Source organism: Nothobranchius furzeri, chromosome 14 (genome assembly GCF_043380555.1).
Source record: "Nothobranchius furzeri strain GRZ-AD chromosome 14, NfurGRZ-RIMD1, whole genome shotgun sequence".
Taxonomy (NCBI): domain Eukaryota; kingdom Metazoa; phylum Chordata; class Actinopteri; order Cyprinodontiformes; family Nothobranchiidae; genus Nothobranchius; species Nothobranchius furzeri.
The window spans coordinates 49622625-49650303 of NC_091754.1; the positions used below are offsets into that span (position 1 = coordinate 49622625).

A 27679-nucleotide genomic window follows, 5' to 3' on the forward strand; every position below is an offset into this window, starting at 1 on the left:
TGTGGGCGTGTGTGTGTGAAGTGAGTCTTTCGTTTTCACGGGGCAAGAGAAGGAATTAATTAACCTGTGTGTGTGCGTGTGTGTACGCTCTCCCTTGAACTTGCCACACACTGATTGGGCTGCAGCCCTTGCAGACAGACAGATAAGCGTACGCTTGACTCTGGCGGTGACACGAGCAGAGCTCTGGAGGATGTTGTGCATCCCGTCCACCATAACTCACACAATGTTTGAATATCAACTTCTCACACGAGAAGCACTTTGATTTGTTTACACATTTATTAATGAACCATTTCTCTTTACCTTAAAGAAAAGTAAAATTGATCATTTGCACAGCTGTTAGTTTTAATTTTAGTCGTTTTAACAGCGTCTGTGGAAGCGTGCTGAGCCAGTAAAGGTGTGCCTCTGTCACAAACGCTCCTAACCCGAACCCCTCCTGCAGCTTTCTGGTTGCATTTCTAGTAAAAATATAAGTGACAGCTGGTTAATGGTAAAATGGTGGATGGCTTGACTACTACAGCCCCCAAAGACACTTTACAACACATCAGTTATTCACCCATTCACATACTGGTGATGACGAGCTACATCGTAGCTGAAGCTGCTGTACACGGTCCCTCAGACCACCACCAGCGTAACATTAGCACATGGTCTAAATTAGCCATACGCTAAGTTGCATTGTGTGTTCTATTAAAAAATTCAAGTTAATTAAATCTACTTATCGTTTCTAATGTTGCACCAAGAATTTCATATTTTTTGGTTCCAAGTGGAGATAAAAAAGGCAGAAACCCTCCATAACTGGACGGTTGACTGATCTTTACAATATAACCTCTTATGACCTTGTTTAGACGTATTTTGCCGTTAGTCATCACCTTGTTGAATAGCTATATATTGATTTTATCTGATTTTTTCTTTCACTAATGGATTTGCCTCTCAGTCAGGAACAGTGTTGTGTGTATTTTTTAATGTTAAGCCAATTTTATAGAGTTAAAAAGAAAAACACTACACGTTGCTAACTAGCTAGTTCCGATTTCCTATCGCTCACAATTCAAAATACTCGTCTTTGTTTATCATTTCTTCCAGGGTGGTGCTCCCCCCTATCTGGCCACACTCCTGAACAGACATTCCCCATCACGCGCTCTGCGCTCCTCTGACCAAGGCCTGCTCGCTGTCCCTCGGTCTAGGTGTCGTACCCGTGGGGACCGGGCTTTCTCAGTCCTAGCACCGTTACTCTGGAACCAGTTGCCACCCTCAGTTAGGCTGTCCCCTTCTCTGCCAGTCTTTAAGAATCACCTAAAAACACACCTCCTCTGCTTGGCGTTTCCAGAACATGCTTGATTATGGCCCGCTATTATGTTGAATCCATTCCACAGTTTTCATTGGTACTCTCAATCCATCCACTCAATCCAATTGTGTTTCACACATTTGTATTTTACCGGAATGTTTAATCTATCTTGTAATTTCCGTTTTGTATTTTGTAATTTGAATTTCTTTTATTGTTGATTTATTCAGTATAATTACTTACAACTGTACCATGTTCAGCGCTTTGGGCTTCCTGACAGGGTTGCGGAAGGCGCTTTATAAATAAAGCTTTGATTGATTGATTGATTGATTGATTGATTGATAGTTACAGGAAATCACGTCTGATCCCAACATATTATTCTGTTTTGTTCATAACACAATCTGTTAACTGCAAAACTTTTAGTTTCCCAGAATTTTTAAAACAAAATTGTTGTACCTCTAGCTCTCGTTGTTAGCATGCACAAGTGTTTACAAAGCTAAGTGGTAAGGGCAAGGGGTGAAATGGGATTGGACTGTGATGTTCTTTGCAAGGAGTCTGCTGCAGATAGCTCTCAGCGAATGAGAAAACTGGCCAGTCATCTTATTTGCCTTAGAGAGTCAATATATGAAGAGTTAGAGTGCATGAAAGAGAAGAGAAAGCAAGAGAAAAGAAATGAAATGGGCATGGCAGACAGAGAGAGAGCTAGCTAAATAGCCTATTTACCTTGGAGAATAAACACAAAAGAGTAAGAAACAGGTTGCAAAGAGAAAGTAGACGGGGCGAGTCAAAGCTCTGGTGAAAGTGCCGTTTAACTAGGAGAAAGTAAGAAGCTTAGGAATTTATAGAAGAAATGTGTCTGCTCTTGAGGAGAAGAGTTAATCAGCCAGGCAGAAATGTTATCGCAGTAATTAGATTGGGCTGTATATATTTGGAGAAGAGCGCACACATCCCAGTGGAGCTTCCTGTAAAGACAGATAAAGGAGGCTGGAAAAAAGGAGGGAGAATGTGGTGATGTAACACAGCGCCTTCTCCTGTTCTGGCATCACGCTGCTGCTCAACGCTGAGACTAGTCGGAAAATATTCCAGGCTTCAAATAGACAGAATGACACGCTCTCTTTAGTGGTGGTGTAACTTCCTTGTGGAAGCAGGGATCAGGCTACAGGAGGGGCCGTCGCCCAGAGGCAAGGTCACAAACCAAAGCTGGCTTTGACTGACGACACAAGCACACCTTTACCTTTTTAAGGAGAGTCACCTCTTTGATTATTAATACAAGAGTCGTGTGTCCCCCCCCCCCCCCGCCCCCCCACGAGTCATGATTAAATCCATTCAGCTGACTTTCTTCCCATATGCAATGCAATTTGGTCAGAATCAGCCCCCGTTAATAGTAGTGGTAAGATGAAGGGAAAAAAAGGACAGAAGCTGCAGCCGATGCTAATCGCAGATAAAAAAAAAGCTTCACTTAGAAGGTATTACTAATGTACGGGCGTAGGGAGAGGAGGACATAGCTGCTGCTTTACACATTTAATACTTTTAATCAGTCTATCTACGACACAATAAAGAGAAGAGAACCAGCTTCACAGAAATGGAAGCTAATAAAGTGATTTTATGCATGCGAGACGTTCTTGCTAATTCCGATTGCCAGGAAAGCAGCGGTGGAGCCAAAATCCCCGCTGCAAAAACAATAACAGAAATCTTTTTAATATCCTCTTTAAATGAGTCTAATTTAACGCCTAGAGGAGAGAAGATTGAGGCAGACAGGTATGGATGCACAGCAAGTTGTTCCCAGGGGAACTGGAGGCGGATATGGAGCGCTTGTTTTAATCAACACCCGGCCGGTCTCTGGAGTGCCGATACTTCAGGCAGACAAAAGAGACTTAGGAGGGGGGGACGACGACACCAAGGTATGGGAGAAGAGGCAAGGAAGGGACAGAGATGAGGTGGAAAGACTGAAGGAAAAAATCACAAAGAAAAGAGACAACAGGTAATGGAAGAACGAAGAACGGATTGAAAAGAAAGGAGGACGCAGCACCGTAAAGAAACAAGACAAGAGGGGAAAGGCGAGGCCAACTGGGAGCTTTATGGTGAAATATGAGCTTCCCTTTAATTGTCTGCATTCTGATATGGGACATATTTTAGCCACAACACATAAAGTCTGTCAACCCAAGCCATTTGTCTTGTCTTTCCACGTCTATCAGGGGAGCTGTTAATATCTAACAAGGCCACGGGGATGTAGGCCTCATACACTGTCACTGTAGAAGCTAGGCTGTATTACATTCCATAGAATGGACACTAAAACCAGTCCGAAGGAACTGACTGGGGCCTTTTTTCTTCTATGCATGTTGGGTTTTTGCAGCTGTGTAAAGTAACACTAGCCAGGGACCTGCTGGGGGTGTAGGGACTGAGAAGATCACCAATGTATGATGGTGCTTGTGCATATAAGGGCCTACAGACCAGAACCAGGATCTAGAAATGAACCCTGAAGTTGACTGGCAGCCAGTGAAGCTGGAGGAGAAGCGGGGTGATGTTTGGAGGACTTGGTCAGAAGCCGAGCACAGGCATTCTGAACCACCTGCAGACGGTCCAGAGAGGTTCTGCTCAGACACGTGAAAAGAGAGTAAAGCCGGGCGTACACTGTGAGACTTTTTCACTTTTTTGAACCGATTTTCCACTCGTGCGAGAATCCACGAGATCGGGGCGAGTTTTGTGCAGAGCGTCGTGTAGTGTACAGGGGGTTACGAGAGGCGATTAACACCACGTGACCAGCTACCGATCAGCAATCGTGAGGTCGCACGGACTGTTGGCGTGTTTGATATTTTGCTCGTCCCTCGTGAGGGTATCGCACTGTTGAAGCGGCACTGCGAGCAGCTGCGACCCAAAAAGTATCAGAACCGCTCACGGCGCATGTGCAATCCTGCATCAATGCTGCTCGCTATTTCCCTAATAACATACATTGTTCGTTTTTGTTTCTACACGTTTTTTTACTCACAAAGATTGTCAAGAAAGCGTATTTGTCGTGTTCATGTCAAATTAAACTGATCACAAAACACAGATTTACTTTATTTCGTTTTCCTCATCCAACCCCCATAAATGCCTGCGTTTCCTCCTGCAGCACTCCCAAAGGACAACAGGCAAGACAAGACAAAAAAGACTGACGTGTTGAGTAAAAACTGCTATTTTTAGCATATTTTTAGGGCCGACGTGTTGCTACCAGACGTACAGTGTGAGCTCATGACTCGTGAGATCTGCCCTGCGAGGAAGTCATACCGTTTGAGCTGAAGCTGAGTGCGACGAGTGAAAAAGTCGTACAGTGACTGCCCGGCTTTACAGTAGTCTAAGCGTGAGGAGATGAAGGTGTGGATAACAGTCTCAAGTTCAGAGCGAGACAGAATGGAACTCAGCTTTGCAATGTTCCTGAGATGGAAGAAGGAAGAGCGAACAAGAGAACTGACATGAGGATCCATGGTGAGAGCTGGGTCAAAGGTCAAGCCAAGATTCCTGACAGAGGGTTTGGTGTGAGAAGCAAGCTGACCAAGAGAGCCTCTGACTTTGGGAACCAGCTTGTCTGGGGCACAAGGCCGGATTAACCATATGGGCAACTGGGCAATTGCCCAGGGGCTCACAAACTCTAAAGGGCCCAGGCCCAGGGCAGCAAGGGCACGAGCAAATTACTGTATCTGTAATCTCCCACTTTATATTAAACTAGGGTGACCGTACGTCCTGTTTTCCCCGGACATGTCCACTTTTCACTCTGTCCGGGCGTCCGGGGGTTCTTGTATTGATGAAAATGTCAGGTTTTTCATCCAGGAGCAGGGATCGAATTATGGGGGAGCTGGATATCCTACACATCCAGGGGAGCCGGACAAAACGTTTTCTACCTATATCACATCATTCATGGACTCTTTTGAGCAGAGAGCACAGAGAGCGATGATCGTTGGTGTTCAGTGCTCCAGGCTGCTGCGTCCAGCGCACGGTCCATTCTCAAAGTGGCGCAACCAAAAAACTATGACACACGATCGGTGATGTCCGCTCATGTTCTCTACTTTCTGTCTTATTTGTGCCTGAAGCGCTCTGCCACTGCGGAGCTCATCACCTGTGCTGCGGTGATTTCACCTCACTGACGCAGCATCGAAACGCGCTCTCCGCTTTGCGGTCAGGAGAACCCTTTGATCTGCTCAGAAGTAACTGATGAGGTGAAAAAGTAAGAATCCAGGCAGCAGTTTTTCTGAAGAGTTTAGAGGAAATGCAGGAAGATGAGAGACAGACAGGACAGGAAAATAGTCAAATAAAAACAAGAAAACAAAGTAAAATGTAGGTAGATTTATCTCCACTACACGTTTTTACCTGTATAAAACAATAAGTTATACACATGTGATAATTATATATCTGATACAGCCGTTTCAAGACATTTTGGGGGCCAAGGCAAAGTGGATTTTGGTCAGTGAAACATTAACCCAGAAGTTGAAGGTTAAATTTAAAAATATTGTAATATTTAAATTTCTAATTCTGATTCTATTGTTTCAGCTCTAAGCTGTTCCAGCTAGCTTTACTCACGAGTGAAGGTTTTTATTACGACTCCCTCCAAACACAAGAGAACCATTCCTGGTATTTTTGTAGCCGAAAAACCCAAGAACTCATCTGGCGACTGGTTCAAATGCACCATGGCTCCAGAAGCTACCCACTGGCAGACAAGGAAAGGCTAGACCTCTGGCTCCTCCGCACACGCTCAAGACAAGAAACACTTGACCTTCTCCGTCTGGGCAGCAGAGGTCACGCTCCGAGATACATGAGCGGGGGCAAGGAAAGACCCAAGAAAGAGTGATCTCTTGCATGTGTCTGTCATTAGACGTTAAATGACAGAGGAAGTCCATCCGTCACGTGTGGAGAGACGGGACGGGACAGATATTGGAGGTGTAATCACTTCCTGGCGCCCCGAGCTATGGGGGGTATCGGTGAGTAAGTAGGATCATATGCTAATTGGTTGTGACTGTTTCCTGTGGCCACATGAATGCCTTTAATTGGTTGATGAGTGATGGGCAGCCACTGAGCTGTCTGGGGGCCGTTACGAGTGTGTCTGCACCCCCGGTCCCTCAGGGTCAGTTTGGATGTCATAACTCAATAGGAAGTGATGGATCGTGAAACTGATCAACACAAATGGTGGGCTCGCCTCACTGTCTCATTAGATAATTACTGTTTGGGCAATAATTCCTGATACAAATGAGATGTATTGTGTTTCACAGATGGATAAACAAACATCTGCAGCTTTAGTCTGCAAAAAGAAGAAAACCACAGAGCCATTTTCTTGCTGTGCGTAAGACAGGTAATGAATCAGCGATCAGGTGCGTGAAAATCAGCTAAATCATTCAAGTGGGTTAAAAATTGGCCAGATAATCAAAAATCTAACACCCTAACCCTCCAAACATCCTGGGAATACCCAGAAGGAGACGCGAAACAAGTTGTTAGCAGTTTATGAATGAAGTTATTAATTCTTCTGCTTCACGATCAAACTGCAGCATACCTGGCAGAAAAGCTGTAAAACAAGAGCAGGTCGGAGCCAAACGGCCTGGTTGGAGGCAGGTGTGTGAGGCATGAAAGACATAAAAAGAAAGAGGAACTTCAAGGGTGCAGAGAGGCTCAAGCGACAGCGAGGGGAAAGCTGGGACAGAGCGGAGGAGGCCTGTTGTGACTGCCCCTTTATCAGCTGATATATATGCATGAGGATTTCCTCATCATCTTCCCTGTCCCTGTCATTTGACTGACAGCTGACATCAGCCCCAATAAACCTGCACATCATTTCAGGAGCGCTGCCCATGGAAGAGGAGAAACGGAGGGAAAAAAGTTAATTTGTTTTCCGGCGGCTGCTGACAGTGATAGCGCCTGTGTCTGTTTGCCGCCGTGGCAAAGTTGTAAATTAAAAATGGTGCCTCAATAGTGAGTGGAGGAAGCTGCTTCTGCTGTGCAAAAGCTCATTTTACACCGACAGTTGGGGAGACGGTTGGTGGGGTTTTATATATTTAGGCATCAGGTGTCTTTGCAGGGAGGAAATTGAGCACAAATCTGAGTTATGAAAGGAAATAGTTGTCATTTTATTCCTCTGTGAAGGGAGATTTACTGTTTAGCTGCTAACAATATTTCAACATGATGGCACATTTCAGGGGCTGAATGGAAGATTTAGGAGCAGTAATGAAAAAACTTTGATGACTGTAATGGCGGAAAATAACGGGAACTAGCTTAAATTATACACAACAAGAACTGATGATAAGGCAAACCTCTCAGTGAGTTATGGCTGAACAGCAACATTTCCCCCACCATTAAATCACTTCCCCAGAAATAACGAGCTGTTTTTATAGGACTATAGCGTTTTCAAAACGGGATTTGCCTATAAAAGCACCTACGGAGACATTAGGTGCTTTTATAGGACACCATGCCGGCATATCGGCGTAATATTACCGCAATGGTATGTCTATAAACGGGCCATGCCAGCATGGCGTTGTGCGAATATTGCGGCATTCGTTCCGCCTCGCTTGGAAGTAATATTGTCGCATGACCCCCTCGCCTCTGACGGCTAAACGCATGTCAGCCCCGCTAATACCTTTGGAGCGACCGTTGGAGGCCCCCCGCAAAAGAGGGTGGTCGCATTAGTCACGTGTACTGCGCGCCGAGTGCCGGTGTCGGAACAAGATCTGCTCGGGTGCAAAATTGGCTCGGGGTCCGTCGACTGCCGATGACGTCTAAGTAGTTGATTGGCTGAACATGAACCTTACGGAATTACGTAATCACGTTACGTTGTTATCACGTTACGTTGGTATCACGTTATGTTGGTCCAGGCAAATCTTTCTGTTGGAAAGATGGACAACTTTTACAAAGAAATCCATCATTACCTCTTTGAAAATACACTTTTAGCATAGAGCTGCATGTATATTAGGGCTGAACGATTAACTGCATGTGCAATTAAATTGCGATGTGACAAAAGGAGATTTTCTAATCGCAAAGGCTGCAATTTGGCAGCGAGTGGTTAGCGCAATGCTAATATACATGGAAAAACCCATAGGAATGCTAATGCTAATATCACCGATTACATTCTGACAAATTATGAATTAGAAACGTGCCAAATGATTACATTTGGAGTCTAATAGAAAGTAAAACTACCATCAATCAAATAAGTAGAGACAGGTATTTTAGTAAAGCCAGAACACTTTTAACTCCAGAGTTTTGGCTAGCAGCTATGAGCTTAACTGAACTACTCATGGACAAGACGTCAAAAACTCTAAACACAAAATACTTCAATAAACGGGACACACTTCTTTCCTGCAAATACAATTTCACAGGTGTTGCTAATACCTATGATCCTTCAAGGGATGTGCTCAAAGAGGAGTTCAACATTATGAATACAATATAGTGTTTTATTTTACAAATACCATTATAAACACAAACTTACGTCGTAAGAAACATTATTTTAATATAGAAACTGCTAAATTCTTTCCAGCAGTATAGATGTGTAGTGTATTTTGTCCGAGTGGGTCTGCCGTACTTTGACGTCATTGGCAGTCGAAGGACCCCGAGCCAATTTTGCACCCGAGCAGATCTTGCACCGACACCGGCCGGAAGGAAAGCCGGCTGGATGGACGCGGAGACCATGGAGCTTTTTTGGCCGTGCGAGCGGACGAACAGATTAGTCGCCTTTTTACGGGGACGGTGAGAGACAGCCAGCTGTTCGACAGAGTGGTGAAAACACTGGCTGAGCGGGGCGTCAAGCGGGACAAAAAGCAGGTCACATCAAAGCTAAAGGTCCTGAAAAAGAAATTTCATCAGTCTGACGTGTCTTTCGTCTGACGCTGAATGCGCGACCCAGTACGTCACATGCTCTGGTGAGGAAGGGGGGGGGGGGGGGCAGTATATTCTAGCTTCAGCTTTGCTACTATAAATGCCAAAATCCTCCCCAGGGAGCCGTGGCAAATCCCATTTGGAAAACGCTATGGTCCTGTAAAAACAGCTATTATGTCTTCTAAAGCAATAGGACAGCTATTACATAAAGTAGACCCAACAAAAGCAGAACTTTGTACAAACAGCTGATTAAAACTGTATTTTCTATCAGTCACTACCACAAAACCAACAGATTCAGTCCTGAACGACAAACTCGGAGCTCCATCTGTTGACCTTTACATGCAGATTCTTCTTTGAGATGAAATAAGTGTTTAAGATTTCATCCTAAAAGTTGCAATATATACGAGCAACAATTTGTTGCAATCTACATCACAATATTAAAAACTACAGGTACTGTTTAACATTAAAGGTCACGTTCACTGAGAAACCATTTTTACTTGGTATTTTTTTAATATGATTGGTCACTATGTCTTCTGCCCCTATTTCCTGGGTTAGCCGCGATATAAAATAGACGAGAATTGATCGGATTTAGGGTTGCAGGGATCAACTAGTTTGACTATTAACCACGCTGAGGTTAACCCACCATAACAACGTCTCCAACACCGCAAATAAAAATACGTAATAAGCAGAGCAAATCGAAAGCGAAACTAAACAGACGCTCGCAGCAGAACTAGTGACAACAACTACTGGGACTGCCCCGTTTCCACCTAGGAAGCACTCGAGGCCTCCTGTGAGGGAATATTTTAGATTCCCAAAGCTGCTAAAATTAGGACAATGGCCTGTCCATCTGCAGAGCCGGCAGAAAAAATTTTGCAACAGCCACAACTTGCTACCATCTTTGACATCATCACGCAGACAAATAAGCTCGGAGTCCGATTACATTAGTGGCTGAAGTGACTTAACAGTAATATTAGAATAATCAGTGAACGAGGGTTCATTTAGTTGTGTTATTTCATGTTTCCCCTGTATTTGGCTACAGCAAGCCAGTACGGCAAGTCATTTCAACATTTAATCAACTACGCCTCTCTGTAATTCCTGTTCTACAAAACAATAATAAAATGTAAACATGTCCAAATAATACTCTTACTGAATAAATTAGAAAATAAAGATATGAACACGTAGAAATTATATTCAAGAATATTCATAATAAGAACTGCACTAGCAGGAATTTAGCATCTTATTTTATTAAGGTGTTTCCACCCTTCAGTGCTAACCCTGACCAGTTAAACTTAACAATTAGGCCAATATAATGAAAGGTGTGGAACACTGAAAACCCATTTTTAAGTACGATTTCTGATTCTAATTGGACAATCTGAGTTTTTCATGCAGACTGAACATGAAAATAGTCTCCTACACCTACCTACTGCATTAGCTTCTGATAGAGAACAGATGGTGAACTCTAGGATTAGAAAAGCCTGACAGATCTACGTCACACAGTCACTTAACATTCATGGACTCACCCATTTGACTCACAAAGAGGAAGACTGTTGTTGGTTTAGCGTTCAGGAAACAGCAGAGAACATCTCATCCAGTAGAAGCTAACTGTTTGCATTAGCAACTCCACCACACGGCAGAACTCCTCCAGGCTTGTGTTATTTGTGGAGGTAAAACATCAGCGTTGCAGAGCAAACAGAGCCAGTGGTAGAGTCGTGTTGCTGTTAGCCAATCAGAGGAGAGATGTCCACATATCAGGAAGTAAATAATGTTGCCTTCTGCTCCCTACTCCTTAGAGCAACTTCTAGTTCCTGAAACAGGAGCATCAGAGCTTTATTTCAGAGATTGACTCATGAGGCATTAATTTATACTAGAGACCACTGCAAATGTGTTGAGAAATAAAGTGAACTTGGTCTTAGTTATATTTCATTCATCTGGTTGACCACCTGTTGGTGTTTTACGTTCAGCGGGAGGTAAATTACATTCTTCCGGGTCCAATCAGCATTTATGCAACATGACACAATCACAACTGTAGACAGAGTGAACACTTTTGTCAAACCCCTTGGAAAAGCAAAATAATGTCCTACTTACTGTTGGAAGCCTCATTAACCTGATAGAACAGACATCTTAAACAAAAATAAACTTAACATCCACAAGGGATATCTTAGTTTCAGGTACTTCTCTCAACTTAATCACAGTGAAACGGGTCAATAAACAAAAACAGTTTCTTTCTTATACTTGTTCATACCTGTTTTTGTATTTTATCAATACTGTCTTATGTGTATTGATGACCTTTTTTCCTTACAGTTGTAGTTTTATACCTGTTTAGCATTTTATGGATTCATCTTTAATGTACATTGATTGGTTTGTTCAGCACTTAAATCAGCTGCCATGCTGTTTATAAGTGCTTTGTAAATAAACTCGACTTGACTTTGTACCTGGACAAAAGTGTCGGATCAGACTGAAAAAATTTAGATAAAAAAGGTTTGTCATAAAACAAAAAATAACAATGGAATCTATTTTCATCGGCATAACAACATGGGTTAGAGCAGTAGTCTTTACACTGATACAAACTTCATAATATGACTGTCAAAACTGAGACCAAGAGGGGACCGGGCGTTTTTCTATCTTAGCTTTGAGTCTGTGGAACGATCCATCAGCGGCCATCAGACAAGATCCCTCTCTGGATATCCCCAAAACTAGATTGAAGACCAATTTTTAATCTTTAGCCTTATTGAAAACCAAGAAATGATGGATGCTCTTTTTTATTGTATATACCGTATTTTCCAGACTATAAGCCGCTACTTTTCCCCCACGCTTTGAACCATGCGGCTTATAAGGAGGTGCGGCTTTACTGAAGATTTTCCTTCACCTGCCAGGGGGCGCTTTAGCAGAAAGTGAAACAGGTGGAAGTCAAAAGTGGAAATCGAAGAAAGTGCTCATTTTAATTTAGCACACGCAAGCAGCCGGCACGACGAAGAATATTTTTCAAATCCATACCCCCTCATCATGGTAACTACACGTATGAGTTCATATGTTGCCGCATTTAAGTTGAAGGCCATCGATCTGGCAGTGAAGAAGGGAAACGGTGCTGCCACATGTAAGCTTGGCATGAATGAATCCATGGTTCAGCGCTGGAGACGGCAGCGGGAAGAACTCATTCAAGCCAGCTTCACCCGGGAATGATGACAGCAAGATGAACAGCGACACTGACATCACCACAGAAAAGGTATGTGACGAAGCTCTTCTGAGGCTGTTCAACTCTGACACTGAAGAAGAGGACTTTAATGGCTTTAGTGCGCAAGAGGAAGATGAGAGTGAATGACTTTTTCTGGTAGGCAAGTGTGTTTTATTTACTAACCAGGCATGTTTTGTGTGCAGTTTTTATTATCCAGGGCTTATTAATGCTGTGTCAGCGCTGTTCTTTTCTTCTAAACATGCATGCAAATTACCGGTAATAACGTGTCAGTTCTGTTTTTATTTTATAACTATCCAGAAATATGAATGCTATCAGCACTGTTTTCTTTTATAAACTTGCAGGCACGTTCACCCGTGTTTAAAATTTGTTTTGTTGAATTAAAACAACGAAAAACCTCCGTGCAGCGTCTTTCTGTCTAATTATCTTATGTCATGGTCAAACATGCGCTGTGCGCCGGAGACCTGCATGTGGCTGCTGCGCCGCGGCTTGTATTTGAGTGTGGCGTGTGTAGAAAACCTTTTTTTTGTTGTTGGCATGGCTTATATTGAGGTGCGCTCTACAGGTGCTGGCCAGTAAATTAGAATATCATCAAAAGGTTGAAAATATTTCAGTAATTCCATTCAAAACGTGAAACTTGTACATTATATTCATGCAATGCACACAGACCAATGTATTTCCGATGTTTATTACGTTTAATTTTGATATTTATAGGTGACAACCAATGAAAACATCAAATCTGGTATCTCAGAAAATTAGAATATTCTAAAGGCCAATGAAAAAATGTTTGTTTCTCTAATGTTGGCCAACTGAAAAGAATGAACATGAAAAGAATGTGCATGTATAGCACTCAATACTTAGTCGGGGCTCCTTTTGCCTCAATAACTGCAGTAATGCGGCGTGGCATGGACTCGATCAGTCTGTGGCACTGCTCAGGTGTTATGAGAGCCCAGGTTGCTCTGATAGTCGTCTTCAGCTCCTCTGCATTGTTGGGTCTAGCGTATTGCATCCTCCGCTTCACAATACCCCATAGATTTTCTATGGGGTTAAGGTCAGGCGAGTTTGCTGGCCAATCAAGGACAGGGATACCATGGTCCTTGAACCAGGTGCTGGTGGTTTTGGCACTGTGTGCAGGTGCCAAGTCCTGTTGAAAGGTGAAGTCTGCATCCCCATAAAGTTGGTCAGCAGCAGGAAGCATGAAGTGCTCTAAAACTTCCTGGTAGACGGCTGCATTGACCCTGGACCTCAGGAAACAGAGTGGGCCAACACCGGCAGATGACATGGCACCCCACACCATCACTGACGGTGGAAACTTTACACTGGACCTCATGCAACGTGGATTCTGTGCTTCTCCGCTCTTCCTCCAGACTCTGGGTCCTTGATTTCCAAAGGAAATGCAGAACTTGCTTTCATCAGAAAACATAACTTTGGACCACTCAGCATCAGTCCAGTCCTTTTTGTCCTTGGCCCAGGCGAGACGCTTCTTGCGCTGTTTCATGTTCAAGAGTGGCTTGACACACGGAATGCGACACCTGAATCCCATGTCTTTCATGAGTCTCCTCGTGGTGGTTCTTGAAGCGCTGACTCCAGCTGCAGTCCACTCTTTGTGGATCTCCCCCACATTTTTGAATGGGTTTGTCGTCACAATTCTCTGCAGGGTGCGGTTATCCCTAGAGCTTGTACACTTTTTTCTACCACATTTTTTCCGTCCCTTCGCCTGTCTGTTAATGTGCTTGGACACAGAGCTCTGCGAACAGCCAGCTTCTTTAGCAATCACCTTTTGTGTCTTGCCCTCCTTGTGCAAGGTGTCAATGATTGTCTTTTGGACAGCTGTTAAGTCAGAAGTCTTCCCCATGATTGTGGTGCCTTCAAAACAAGACTGAGGGACCTTTTAAAGGCCTTTGCAGGTGTTTTGAGTAAATCAGCTGATTAGAGTGGCAGCAGGTGTCTTCTATATTCAGCCTTTTCAGAATATTCTAATTTTTTGAGATACCAAATTTGGAGTTTTCATTAGTTGTCACTTATGAATATCAAATTTAAATGTAATGAACATTGGAAATACATTGGTCTGTGTGCATTGCATGAATATAATGTACAAGTTTCACGTTTTGAATGGAATTACTGAAATATTTTCAACCTTTTGATGATATTCTAATTTACTGGCCAGCACCTGTATAGTCCAGAAATTACGGTACTATATCCTAGAGCTTTTATTGTGGGTATCTCCATGGCTTCTCCTACCACTGCTATGCAGACAACACCCAGCTCTATCTGTCATTTCCACTGGACGACCACATTGTCTCTGCACGAATATCAAACTGTCTCTCTGACATATCAAAATGGATGAAATCCCACCATCTCCAACTCAACCTCTCTAAAACTGAACTACTTGTCATCCCAGCAAAACCATCCATACAGCACAATGTCTCAATCCGAAATGACTTCCTATCTCTGGCTCCTTCAAAGGCAGTTCGAAATCTGGGTGTTGTGATTGATGAACACCTGGCCTTTAAAGATCATGTTGCCTCTGTTGCTCGTTCATGCCGCTTTGTGCTGTATAAAATACGAAAGATCAGACCATACCTAACACAACATGCCACCCAGCTCCTGGTGCAATCTACTGTCATCTCCCGCCTCGATTACTGCAATGCCCTTCTAACTGGTCTTCCAGGCTGTACTGTGAGACCTCTTCAAATGGTCCAGAACGCAGTGGCGCGTCTGGTCTTCAATCAGCCAAAAAGAGCACACGTCACCCCTCTGTTCATTGAGCTCCACTGGCTACCGCTAGCAGCACACATCAAATTCAAATTGCTAACACTAGCATACAAAGTCCGAGATGGTACAGCTCCCATCTACCTGAATCCTCTTGCAAAGGCTTACGTCTCGGCCCGGCCGCTCCGGTGATCACAGGATCGTCGGCTAGCAGTGCCTACACCCCGCTCAGGACAATCCAGACTCTTCTCATGCATCGTTCCACAAATGTGGAATGACCTTCCAAGCACTACCAGAACAGCGGCTTCCTTTTCAATTTTCAAGAAACTCCTGAAGACCCTGCTCTTCAGAGAGCATCTTCTTAACTAGCACCCTCCGTGCACCCGTCCCCCCTCTCTACTATCCACTCCTTGTTCCCTCCTCTCCATGACTGATGTCAATGTTGTTGTTGTTATTGTTAGCCTCAAGGGCAATATGCCGATTATCACTTGTAAGTCGCTTTGGACAAAAGCGTCTGCTAAATACATAAACATATACATCTCTGTTGTGTCTAATTGTAAATCTCTTTTGAATATGGTTTAATCGCTCTTGGTGTTATGTTAATTGTTTTATTATGTGTTGTCCACTTTGGTTGGCCATAAAGTTTGAAGGTTATGATTGTGGTTATTGACAACTTCTTCATCTAATTAAAAATATCTGGAAAAATCCCCAAATCATTTCCCCTAGCGCTAGAGCCAATTGTACTTTATTAAATTATTCTGAAGTTTGTTAGCATTTGTGATTGGACTACTATGTATTTTGGGGTTAAAAATACTATAAATACAGGGACTGGTATCGGACCAACATGCCTATGGTTTTTACCAGAGCAGAATAAAAAGCTACTTTCAACCTTTTTGAACTTCTTTTGCCTCCATACAAATATCACCACAGTGCAGCAATGTCTTATTGAAAAACTAGAGATGGGCATTTGCTTTGACCAACAAAGGAATGGCCACTACGCCTAGCATATATGAGATTGGAAAATACAAGGAAATGAATCACAGTTGTGATCGAAATTCTCAAAATCGCAATGAAAACGTTTTCTAACCTCTCTCAGGAGGAAATCAAAGTGGAAAGACGACAGGTCAGATTTTCCAGCAGGGAGAATCCACTCCTGAAGCCTTTTCTTCAAGCCCTTGGAAAAGGTATTTAAGGCAGCCCTGATTAGTAAGCCATAGCTGTGCCTTTCATCAAGTGTAGCAAAGAAAATTGTCTTGTGGTTTTGCATGCATTATTTACAATACGGAGATGAACAGTGATGCGATGATGCACAAACGAGAGTTGGGTCCTGTGGGTAAAATCTATGACCTTATGCATATTTTAGAAAACTGAACATCAACAGCTAACCTGTGGAAGACTCCACATCAGCACAGCTAAGAGCTTTAAATGCTGGATGAGATGTTGAAATCAAAGAAATCCACCTGCAGAGTATTACCCAGCAGTAGGATTAGGTATCGCCCATACAGTTTTACCCCATTAGAGCTTAAAGTCACCATGCAAACATGTCAGAGGGATTTTGGTATTCCTACCAACGCAGGTGACACTCAGCGCCCACTTAAACGCTTTTCTGCACACTTCCTTTTCTCACTTCCACTCTTTTTCCTTTACTTTTTATTCCAGTGATTGATTTATAATAATATGTGACACTGTGGAGGTCCATTTTAGTCCTACAGTTGGAAGATTTGCTGACAGAATTAGGGTTAGACTTTTTGTTTCCGACTACGAATGAGCAGTAAAAGCCGTCGTGGTGAAAAGAAAGGTAGGAGCAACCTCACATTAGGACAAAAAACATGTTTATCTGACAAAAGGTCTCATGGATGTGTATTAGCACACTTAATTATAGTAATTCATAGACTTGTGCGAATTCATGCAGGACTTGGACACCCTTAGCTTTGAATGGCTGATAGCTTCTTGCAGAAAGGAGGAAGGTGAAGCGAGGAAGACATACTCATGAACTGGACAGCTAAAATAGGTAAACATGTGAAATGAAGGACATAATCAAGGCTGAAAAGGATAGAAGGAAGAAAAAAAAAGCATTTCAGGACATGATGGAGCTAAAACTGGAAGGCTGAGGAGAGAGAGTGAGTGGGAGAAAGAGAACAGCAGTAATCCATCAGAAATCAGCGAGACTGGTTTGACTTGGAGACTTTAGCTCTGCAGAGCACAGCCCACCAGTGACAACCTTTCAACCCTGCACATTCTGCAACGACGCGATAGGATAAGAGCGGAACGGATGGCGCTAATTGGCTTGCATCCCTGTCGGATTTCTCTGGCATGGCAGGGGGGGGGGGGGGGGGGGTATTTGATGCAGTATGAGGATTTGTAAACAGCAGATCAGGGACGTCAGCTTTCATGTCCCACAGACTGGTTCAGGGTGATGGTGTGCTGGTGGCATGAGAATGCCAGCTGATAGCGACAGCTCTACATTGATCTTCACTAAGAGGCAATGAGTGATGGGATACGGGACAGACGGGGCCCAGCTGGGCAGGTTGACGATGACACATAAAGTGACTGGTGACACTTGGGAGTCAACTGTATCTGTAGGCTGAGTAAACAGCTTTGGTCTAGCGTCATTCAGGAAGCTGGCCACCAGCTACATCCTCTAACCATCGAACCAACTGCTTGGTCAACCATGATTCTGTTTCATGCTGTAGTGCAGACCACTCGCTGCTTTTCATACCGGTGTTGCAAACTCATTATCTTGCATCTACATGCTGGATCTCGTCCTCTCTCACAGGTTACCGATAAACAACTTAAAGAGCAAGTCAACCCCTACCAGCAAGTCAACCCCTACCAGAGTCTAACTCCACTCCCACTTCCTGTTTGAAAAATGCAACAAATGCTGTTGCCAGGCAGACCGAGAAGGCGGAGCTGCTAACAAATACACACACATAGGCTCACCACAGCATTGTGACATCATAATGTACCAGTTTACATCATAGCATACCTCTTAGCCAATAGCGGTGGCAGATTTAAATTAAAATACAGTGCAGAGTTTTTACCTGACAACGGCACAACACTGCCAGTTTTAGGCAGAATATTTAAATTTTAACCAAGATGCACTGAAATGCCAAATTATTGACTACACGTGTCTGCAGCACGAGTACACACTCGTTTATTTAGTTTATCAGCAAAAAAAAGTCGATTTGGGGGTGACTTGCTCTTTAATGATGTCTGTTTTTCTGGTCATATTTAATGTAAGTAGGACTTGTGTCACTCATAGAAGTTCTGTGTCTACCCACACCTCACACATTACCACACCTTTTGTCGCTGCAGTTTTTCTGCAGCCTTTGCTTTAACTCCCCTGTGTCTCTGGTTCTGATGAGCTGCTACACTGTTTCTGAGCGTCCTGTCCAGCTGCTTCAGACGTTGCAGCTCCGTTGAAATCAAGACGTTTTAAAGCTAAGCTGGACCCTTGGCTGAATAATGTTGGAGTGTACAGGTGCAACGTGAGACCAGTCAAGCCATTTTCAGACCCTGAAACTTTGTAAGTACTTATCTAAACCTAGCCTAAACTCAGCCTTGAAGTAACACTAAACAGTTTTTAACACTTAATCTATTTATTAAAAAGTAGGTTTTAGTAATTGCATAGGTAGAAACTTGACCGACTTCACCTTGGACAGCACAGCACTCTAACTTTCTTTAACTCATTAACTGCCAATGAGGACTAAAGTCGCCATTTGCATTTTTTTTTACTATGTGGGCGTCGGAACGAGCCCCCGCACGAGATCAAACATCCCAGCTCTAAAGCCGATCTTCATCCGCGTACGTCACACGTCACATGATCAGGAAGCAGAAAATCCATGTGTTAGGAGATGGTTTTGGCCCGTTGCTGTAAAAAAAGTGAGGCACGAACCGGAAAAGCTTCTAACGATCACAATTCGACAACGGATTATGAAAGAACGGATAGCTCTCGAAACGCATGAATTCTTCCTGATGTAAGAGGTCAGTCTCTGCTTTGTTTTGGTAGTTTTGGCATCGACATCATCCTAGCGCGCAACGTTCTGTGACTCTTAAAAAAACAGTAAAAACGCAGAAAATTGCTGTCAGTGAAGGGCTTTTCTGATCAGGAAATGGCTGGCAGTGAATGAGTTAACACAGAATGTGCTACTACTAGTTCAATCGTTGAATGAATTATAGTCTCTCAGAAAATGACAATAAAGCTCATGTTATTAAGAAATAGAGTCTAATAAACTGCAACATACGCAGCCGTTTAGTGTTACTTTAAACTAAACCCCTAAATATAATTCTATCTTACTAAAGCCTAAGGATGTAAGAAAATATCGATATGGCAATATATTGTGATATTTTTTCTGGCAATATTATAACGATATTCAAAAGCAATGTATCGAAAATATTCTATATGACAATATATCGTGATACATATCGTATCGCCAGAATTTCACCAACACACATCCCTACTAGAGCCAGACTCTGGTCCCCATAAGGACTCCTGGTCGTGACTAGGTTAAGTGAATAAACCACAAAAAGTTCCACAGATGTAAGAAAAATCGAGTACCGACACAGGCATACAGATTATCACCCACAGCTCAATCAAAGGAAAAAGCATTGAAGATGTGAACTGAACATAAACTGTCCACGCCAGAAAAAAGCCATGATTTACTTTCCAGGCTGATAATACTGTCAACTTGTCATATTAAACAAAAGGAGCTCGCATATCAAGGTCAAAGAGTGTGAAACTTCGGACCCAGTTAATCTTTACGTCCCCAAATAATGTGTGGAAGTGGCAGAGAGCAGAGAAAAGACAAGAGCAGCCAGAGTTTGAGTGTTGGAAGTCAGACCTCTCCCTTCCTCCCTGAGGCGACATTTCTAGGCAAAGACCTCGACGCCGTCTGCTGAATACAGACAAGACAAGCAGTCGGTCTCTAGGTCTGAAGGGCAGTGCCATTTGTCTCGGCTTATTTAGCAATCAGGAAGACAAGATGTAAACGTGGTTTGAGAGGCTGCTGATGAGTAAGAGGAGAAGAGAGATTTGACAAACAAAAGCAGCAGTATTACTTTTCAACGTGCTATCAGCTAGCTAGTTGAACACTTTGAATATGCAAGCAATAAAAAAAGAACTCGGTTTAGTTCAGAAGAACAAATGCTTCTACAACAAATGTGTAATTTCCAGAGGTCACCTTACAAACCAACTGTTTGCAACACACTCTTCTGCAGCCAAACACAACCTGCTCTTCAAACAGTGGCACCACTAAACTAAATATTTACAGCCACCGAAAGGACGGGGCCCACGTCCAACATTCGCTGCGCAAGCTGTTGTTGTCCACACTTCTCCCTGCAGTGGTAAATTGAGGTCATGTGTTTATAATTTGCCCTTTTTGCTAATGCTGCCATTGGAGTAGAATACCATTTGAGAGCAGCAGTCAGATTGAACAGAGCAATTCTCCAGCTAATTAAGTCATATTTCTAGTTCAATACCAATCACGTTGGTGAGATAAAGGCCAGAGAGAGAGACGGGAGCGAGTGGAGCAACGATCTGGAAGCTTTTACCGCATTCAGCCCATTGTTGGGATAGAGATATAGCTCGGAAAAAGAGGCAGGCTTTGAGTGTTGATGGCAACAAGCTTTCCTCCATTCAAGGACGTAGTGAGAAAGTTTATTATCAGACTTGGAGGGTACTTCTACTGCTATACTTGCTATGTCGCTATGGGGCGACGGTGGCACAGGAGTTAAGTGCTCGCCTTGCAATCGGAAGGTCGCAGGTTCGAGACCCGCTCAGTCTGTCGCTGTCGTTGTGTCCTTGGGCAAGACACTTCACCCACGTTGCCTGCTGGTGGTGGTCGGAGGGACCGGTGGCGCCAGTGCTCGGCAGCCTCGCCTCTGTCAGTGCGCCCCAGGGCAGCTGTGGCTACATTGTAGCTCATCCCCACCAGTGTGTGAATGTGTGTGTGAATGGGTGAATGACTGATTGTGTTGTAAAGCGCCTTGGGGGGTTCCAGGACTCTAGAAGGCGCTATATCAAATACAGGCCATTTACCATACTTTGGTATACGATATTATAACGTACCAAGAAAGGTTTGAGATGTCCTACTACTGTCTTATTGGGACTTTTTAAAGGTTAATGTTAACATTAGTTACTTAGATTACAGAAGGAAGTGATTCATAAAGCAACATATCTTGCCTTGGCACAACAAAATAGTAAATTCACTTGATGTTGGGACAACAATCATGTGTGTCTCTAAAGATATGCTGTTTGAATTTGTGTCAATTAATTAACCTACTTAATGTTTCTTTCATATTAAATTCAATTAGAAGAAAATGCACAAGTTGAGTCCTCCTGTCTTCTTTCACATGTCTACCAAGACAAAAATCAACAAGCCACTTCTAAAGGTTACACTATTTGGTCTAGCAGCATTTTGGCCTTTTCAGGTTCAAGCAAGTGACAGCAGATGGCAAAACGTGAAGTTGAAGGTCTGATCTGAAGGAGAGCTGGTGTCGCAAAGTAAAAGGAGTGGATTTTATTATATTGCTGCCATCTCTGTGGATCACAAACCTTCTAAACTATTCTGTCAGCTAGGGCTGCAGCTATCGAATATTTTTGTAATCGAGTACTCTATCGAATCTTTTTTTCGATTAATCGAGTACTCTAATAAATTACCCTTTTGTGTTTGTAAACCTTTATATCATATATTGATGAGCCAAGATGGCGCCGAGTATGGCTGCCTCGTCGCGAGCTCCACCAAGTTCCAACATTACACGCTCCATACTGTACATTAATGCCACTGTTTTTCACATACCAACCTCTGTACATTTTATATCTCTTATCTTATTGTTTACTTTATTCATTTGTATACTTAGATTAGCCATTTTTATATTTTACTTGTTTTTACATTACTGTATTTTTGCACAACTCTATTGCTGTGAAGCTCGCACACAAGAATTTCACTCGCATGTACTGTACCAGTGTACCTGCACATGTGACGTGACAATAAAAGTGATTTGATTTTATATCAAATAGCATGTTATAATTATGAAAGACCTCTTAAAATGAGCAAGCAATTGCCAGTTATTCAAGTTTTATTCAAAATTAGTTTGCATAACTTCAGCACTTCAACTTTACTTCACAGTAAACAAATGCCTGTGCAAAAAATAAGTAAACCTGAGCCGATTTTCCCCTCGTGCGAGAATCTGCTAGCCTGCAAGCCAGACAAAAACTAGGAGGATAACGCTGCGAGCGGCTGCGGCCCAAACAGAACCAGAACCGCTCACGGCGCAAACAGCTCGCCGGCTGTTTCCCTATTAACACACGTCCGTTTTAATTTCCACACTTTTTTTCTCACACTAACAAGGATTGCCAAAAGCATGTTTGCTGTGGTTTTGTCAAATTATACTGATCACAAAACATTTATTTACTTTCTTTCGTTTTCCTCCGCCACTCATAAATACCCGTGTCCTCCTGCAGAAACCCCGAGGGACAACAGACATCAACAACACAATAAAAAGTCCGACGTGTTGTGTAAAAACTGCTATTTTTAGCACATTTTAAGCCCGACGTGTTGCTACCAGATGTACGGTGTGAGCTGAAACTGACTGCTACAAATGAAAAAGTCGCACAGTGTCCGCAGAATATATAGAAAAACAGGCTAAAAGCATTATCTTGTAGAGGCTCCGAGTCCGCTTGCAGAAGTGACATTTACAGGTGCTGCAGCACGGAGGATGTGGTGTTGTGCTAGGCTAAATCCATTTTTACAGTATTTATACTGGACTACGTTTTCCGCTTAAAGACGTGAAAAATGGTTCCACAACTTGACATTTTCTGTCTTTTTCGCACTCCACCGGGGTCTACGTTGTCCGCCATGGCTTAAGAGAAAGTTAAGTTACATTCGCCACTCGCGTGTGCATTCAGTCCAGTGGGCATGTGCGTCACTTATTTCGGTCCGGGTGAAACATGACCCCGGGCTATTGCAAAGCCATGAATTAATTAAATATGAATTAAACGAATCCTCGAGGCAGAGAATTTGACTCAAGGATTTTTTGTACTCGAATTATTCGAGGTACTCGAGGAATCGTTTCAGCTCTACTGTCAGCTGTGCTTCTGCCATTTCATACCATAGAAATACATGGAAACTAGACATGTGCATGCAATGTGAGTAGAAGGCACAAAAGTGCCTGGTTCCATTACAAGCTTGAGAGTCCCATCATCTTCACCATAATGACCATAATTGGCCCGGAGGTTACTTTCAGTTCCTTAGAGTTGCTAGGTGAGAAATCTAGACGGACCGTAGAAAACGCAAAAGGACTTTGTTCTGCAGGTCGGTCTAGGCACGCTCCATAGGAGCCTCAGCAGTCACCAACAATCACTCCGCTCTCTCGGTTTGCATTTTTCCACCTGCAAACTCTATTCTTAACAACAGGAGTCACTAAAGGACAACTGCAGGAATGGCAGCAGAAGAAAAGTTCACAGGAAGTACTCTTATATAAACAGATGTGGCAGAAGGGTCAAATTGCTCATAGCTGGATTTTTATTTGTACCAAAGTTGTTAAGGACAGTGTTCTAACTCATTGTCACACTACCGCCAACTGATCAAACTTCCCTTGGAGGTCTAAGATCAACAAGTTAAGAGTCAGAACAATGACCAAGAGAAGCAAAACCCCAATAACAAAGTCTGCAGATACAAACTTGATGAGTAGCAGCACCTGTCACATATCCAGGAGGTTCCCGTTTTTGCTGACGACCAACAGAAGGTCGTTGTGTTAAATAAGAAGAATCAAGTAGTTGTAGCTTCACACTCATCTGCCATCGAGCTCTTCCCGTGTCCTTCATGTCGCCCTCTGTGCTCCTGCCCTACTCTCCCCTCTCAGCCTCACCGGGCGAACATCTCTTCCATTACCGCCCTTGACACAGTGGCCGATTGGATTCTTATCAGCCATCTGTAGTCCCAGGCTCGGTCCGTGCTATCTCCCATCACAGCCTAATTGAATCCCAAGTGTTGGAAGTGTGGTGATACACTGACCACGCCATGTCACTGCCAATAGATAAGGATTGCTGCAGCAGGATTGGACCACCACAAATCACAATGGGGACAGCTTGATAAAGGGGTGACAAGCATTTTGGGCCGGTACTGTGTCTGTGGGACTTTACTTGAGAAATAATGAATACTCTCCATTACCGAGAAGGTTGTGTTCATATCCAATCACCCTGTATCCCATAATCCTGCTGTGCTCAGTCAGGTGATTTGTTGAAAGTTAACCAAGGAGAAAGTATCGCAGGTTATGTTCCAGTAGCTTCTACATACACAAGAGAGATGTGTGTTTTACTTTACAGCTAGATAATAATCGAAATTGTGTGTACAGATTTAAAAAAAAAATGATTTCCTATCTAAAGGTGGTTTGATGGTTTGTAGCTTCCAAACATAAATTTGAGTTCCTACCTTAAGAGACCAAATCCTTTCTTCTTGGTTTTCTTCTCCAGATCATCCCCTGAATCCTCAGTTTTTTTCTTCCCCTTTATCTTCTTCTCCTTCTTCTTCCCCTTGGTCTTCTTCTTTTTCTTCCCATCATCTTCGTCCAGGTCCTGACGAGAGGAGGTGCTGGCTGGTGTTTCGTTGCCGGAGCTGTACTCGGACAAGTCGTCATCTGAGACGGGGGTGGGGGTGGGGGGGGGGGGGGGGTAAACAGGTCAAAGGTGTGATGGAAAAGGTACTTTTTCCACTTAAAGCACAACCAGTACATCATGCACCTCAAATAAAAAGCTTTCTTTTTTTAATTTCACATTAAGCCCACGTGCACGTGTGGTCAGGTGGTGGTGCATTATAAAAAATGCTGCTCTAAGACAAAGTTGTTCTTTCTAAATTGCTGAGTGGATGAAATCATGTAGCATTTCATTAAAGTACTTAGGCTGAGCACCGTCTCCTTTCTTGGCAGGCCTCTGGCTCTTTTTGAGTGCCAGTGTGCTATACAGCCTCAGGGTTGAGCATCAGCAATGTGGTCTCTAATTTAAAATGGATATAACGCCAAGAAAAGAATTTTAGATTATTGTAGCAGCAGCTTTAAAAAACAGCCACTTCCACTCCAGTAGATATGTTTTATTGCTGGCTTTAAGATCCGGATGAGTCGCCTTACCATCTTCAGAAGGCCCTTCGTAGGATTTGTCAATGGCGATGCGGAAACTCTGGTTGCATCCTCGTCCTCGGACCATATGCGGACGTGGCCGATGGATGGGAACCTGAGCTTGGACGCGGTTATGGTTGGCTTCGGACATCGCGGTCTGGAGGCTCTCCAAGGAGCTGGACTTGACAAGGCCAAGAGTTGGACCCAGAGCTCCTCCAGACGAGCGACCTATGAGACACAAAAACAGGACTTGTAGATGGGCTTGGGAACAGATGGTCCAAATGGGAAGTTAAAATTAAATATAAGCCACCTCCAAATGGAAATTTGGATAGACCTGAACAAATTTCCAACAAGGTTTTAAGGCGCTTGAAGGACTCCAACTCCCAAAACTTTTGTTGCTACGCAATCCCTGCCAATAAAATGGAGAAAAACTAAAAGGAGGGAGAATAAAGCCTGGCTGAGACTTGATATCCAGCCGCTGCTAAAACGAGAGAATAATCTTATTGAGATCAGAAGCTTTCACCAAAATCCAGCCAATTGCTTACAAAACATTGCATTTGTACACATCTCCTAGAGTTCTATTTCCTTATTTAATTAAAGGGCATCTGCATTAAACTCTGCAAACTAATGATGCAAACTTAATTTAATGTAGGTTTAGATTACATGAGAATCAAACTAGTTTCAGAGGAGCAACAGAGGGCTTTTATTTGAATAATTCATGCTGTTTGTGTGTGTGGAATGGAATTGTCCACTGCATTAACTCAGCAAAATTATCTCTGGAAAGAATCACGTTCAGGTTCCACTCGTCCTTTAACCCCCAGAAACCCAAATTTAGAAAACAACTGCAAAATCTTTTTTTAACCTTCCACATGTTGTTCTAGGAGGCCAGATAAACGGGCCTATTTACACATTTTAACAGCCAATAGTGTTGCAGAACTGAACAATAGGACCTATTAGCAATGTAAATGTGGTTTTAAAAAGAAGAAAAAATGGGGAAGGTTTATTTTTGTAGACTTAAATCTGATGTTGTAATATTACAACTGTGGGTCTCTGGGGGTTAAAGGCCTAAAATCAGGAGAAGCTTTTAGTTATAATGTTGCCCTGAGAACACCTGAATAAGGAGAAGAGATAAGTAAGTAAGTAAAAGTTTATTTATATAGCGCCTTTCACAGATATAAATCACAAAGCGCTGTACACCTGTCCAACTCGTTAACGCAAATTACTAATCAGCCAATCACATGGTGGCAACTTTATGCATTTAGACATGTTGACATGATCAAGTCGATCCACTGCAGTTCAAACTGAGCTTCAGAACGGGGAAGAAAGGAGATTTAAGTGACTTTGAATGTGACATGGTTGTTTGTGACAGTGGCACAGGAGTTAAGTGCTCGCCCCGTAATCAAAAGGTTGCAGGTTCGAGCCCCGCTCAGTCTGTCGCTGTGTCCTTCAACCCCCTTGCCTGCTGGTGGTGGTCGGAGAGACCGGTGGCGCCAGTGCTCGGCAGCCTCGCCTCTGTCAGTGCACCCCAGGGCAGCTGTGGCTGCATCGTAGCTCATCCCCACCAGTGTGTGAATGTGTGTGTGAATGGGTGAATGACTTATTTTGTTGTAAAGCGCCTTGAGGGGATTCCAGGACTCTAGAAGGCGCTATATCAAATACAGGCCATTTACCATTTTGGTGCCAGATGGGCTGGTCTGAGTTTTACAGAAACTGCTGATCTGCTGTGATCGTCACGCACAACCATCTCTAGGGTTTACAGAGAATGGTCCGAAACAGGGAAAACATCCAGCGAGCAGCAGTTCTGCGGGCAAAAATGTCTTGTTGGTGCGAGGTCAGATTAGAATGGCCAGAATGGTTCGAGCTGATAGAACGTAACTCAAATGACCACTGGTTACAACCAAGGTATGCAGAAGAGCATCTCTGAACACACAAGACGTCAAACCTTGAGGCAGATGGACTACAGCAGCTGAAGACCACACCGGGTGCCACTCCTGTCAGCGAAGAACAGGAAACCGAGGCTACAATTCGCACAGGCTCACAAAAATTGGACAATAAAAGATTGGAAAAACGTAGCCTGGTTTGATGTGTTTCGATTTCTGCTGCGACATTCAGATGGTTGGGTCAGAATTTGGTAAGATGAAAGTATGGATCCATCCTGCCTTGCATCAAAGGTTCAGGCTGGTGGTGGTGTAACGGTGTGGGAGATGTTTTCTTGGCACACTTTGGGCCTCTTAGTAATATTAACAGATCATAGGTGCTATGCCACAACCTAGTATTGTTGCTGACCACATCCATCCCTTCATGAACACAATGGACCCACTTCTGATGGCTACTTCCAGCAAGATCTGCAGCGCTCCTCCGTGAGAGAGGTAGTGGGGGGGGGGGGGGGGGAGGGGGGGGGGTTGCACACTTTCCGCTCGGTTTTGCTGCTGTTTCTCACCAGTATCAGCTGATGGAGGGCTCTAGTTTCGTTGCGCCGTTCATGTCAGCGGACATGGTAGGATCGGGGAGGGTGGCGGGGCATGACGCTTAGCATGGCGGGTGGCCAAGCAAAGCGCTGGGGGAAACCC

The 27679-nt window shown here is 43.5% G+C and overlaps 1 protein-coding gene across 5 annotated transcripts in view; it reads right to left on the minus strand.

Annotated features, from left to right (window-relative positions):
• Positions 1-27679, minus strand: part of pard3ba (par-3 family cell polarity regulator beta a) — a 247550-nt gene that overhangs the window by 76411 nt on the left and 143460 nt on the right. For all 5 annotated transcript variants that reach the window (XM_054743134.2, XM_054743136.1, XM_054743138.2 and 2 more), the window contains 2 exons: positions 25122-25337; positions 24431-24635 (listed from right to left, as the gene is read on the minus strand). In XM_054743134.2, coding sequence (XP_054599109.1) covers positions 24431-24635; positions 25122-25337 — 421 coding nt within the window. The remainder of the gene's footprint in view (positions 1-24430; positions 24636-25121; positions 25338-27679) is intronic.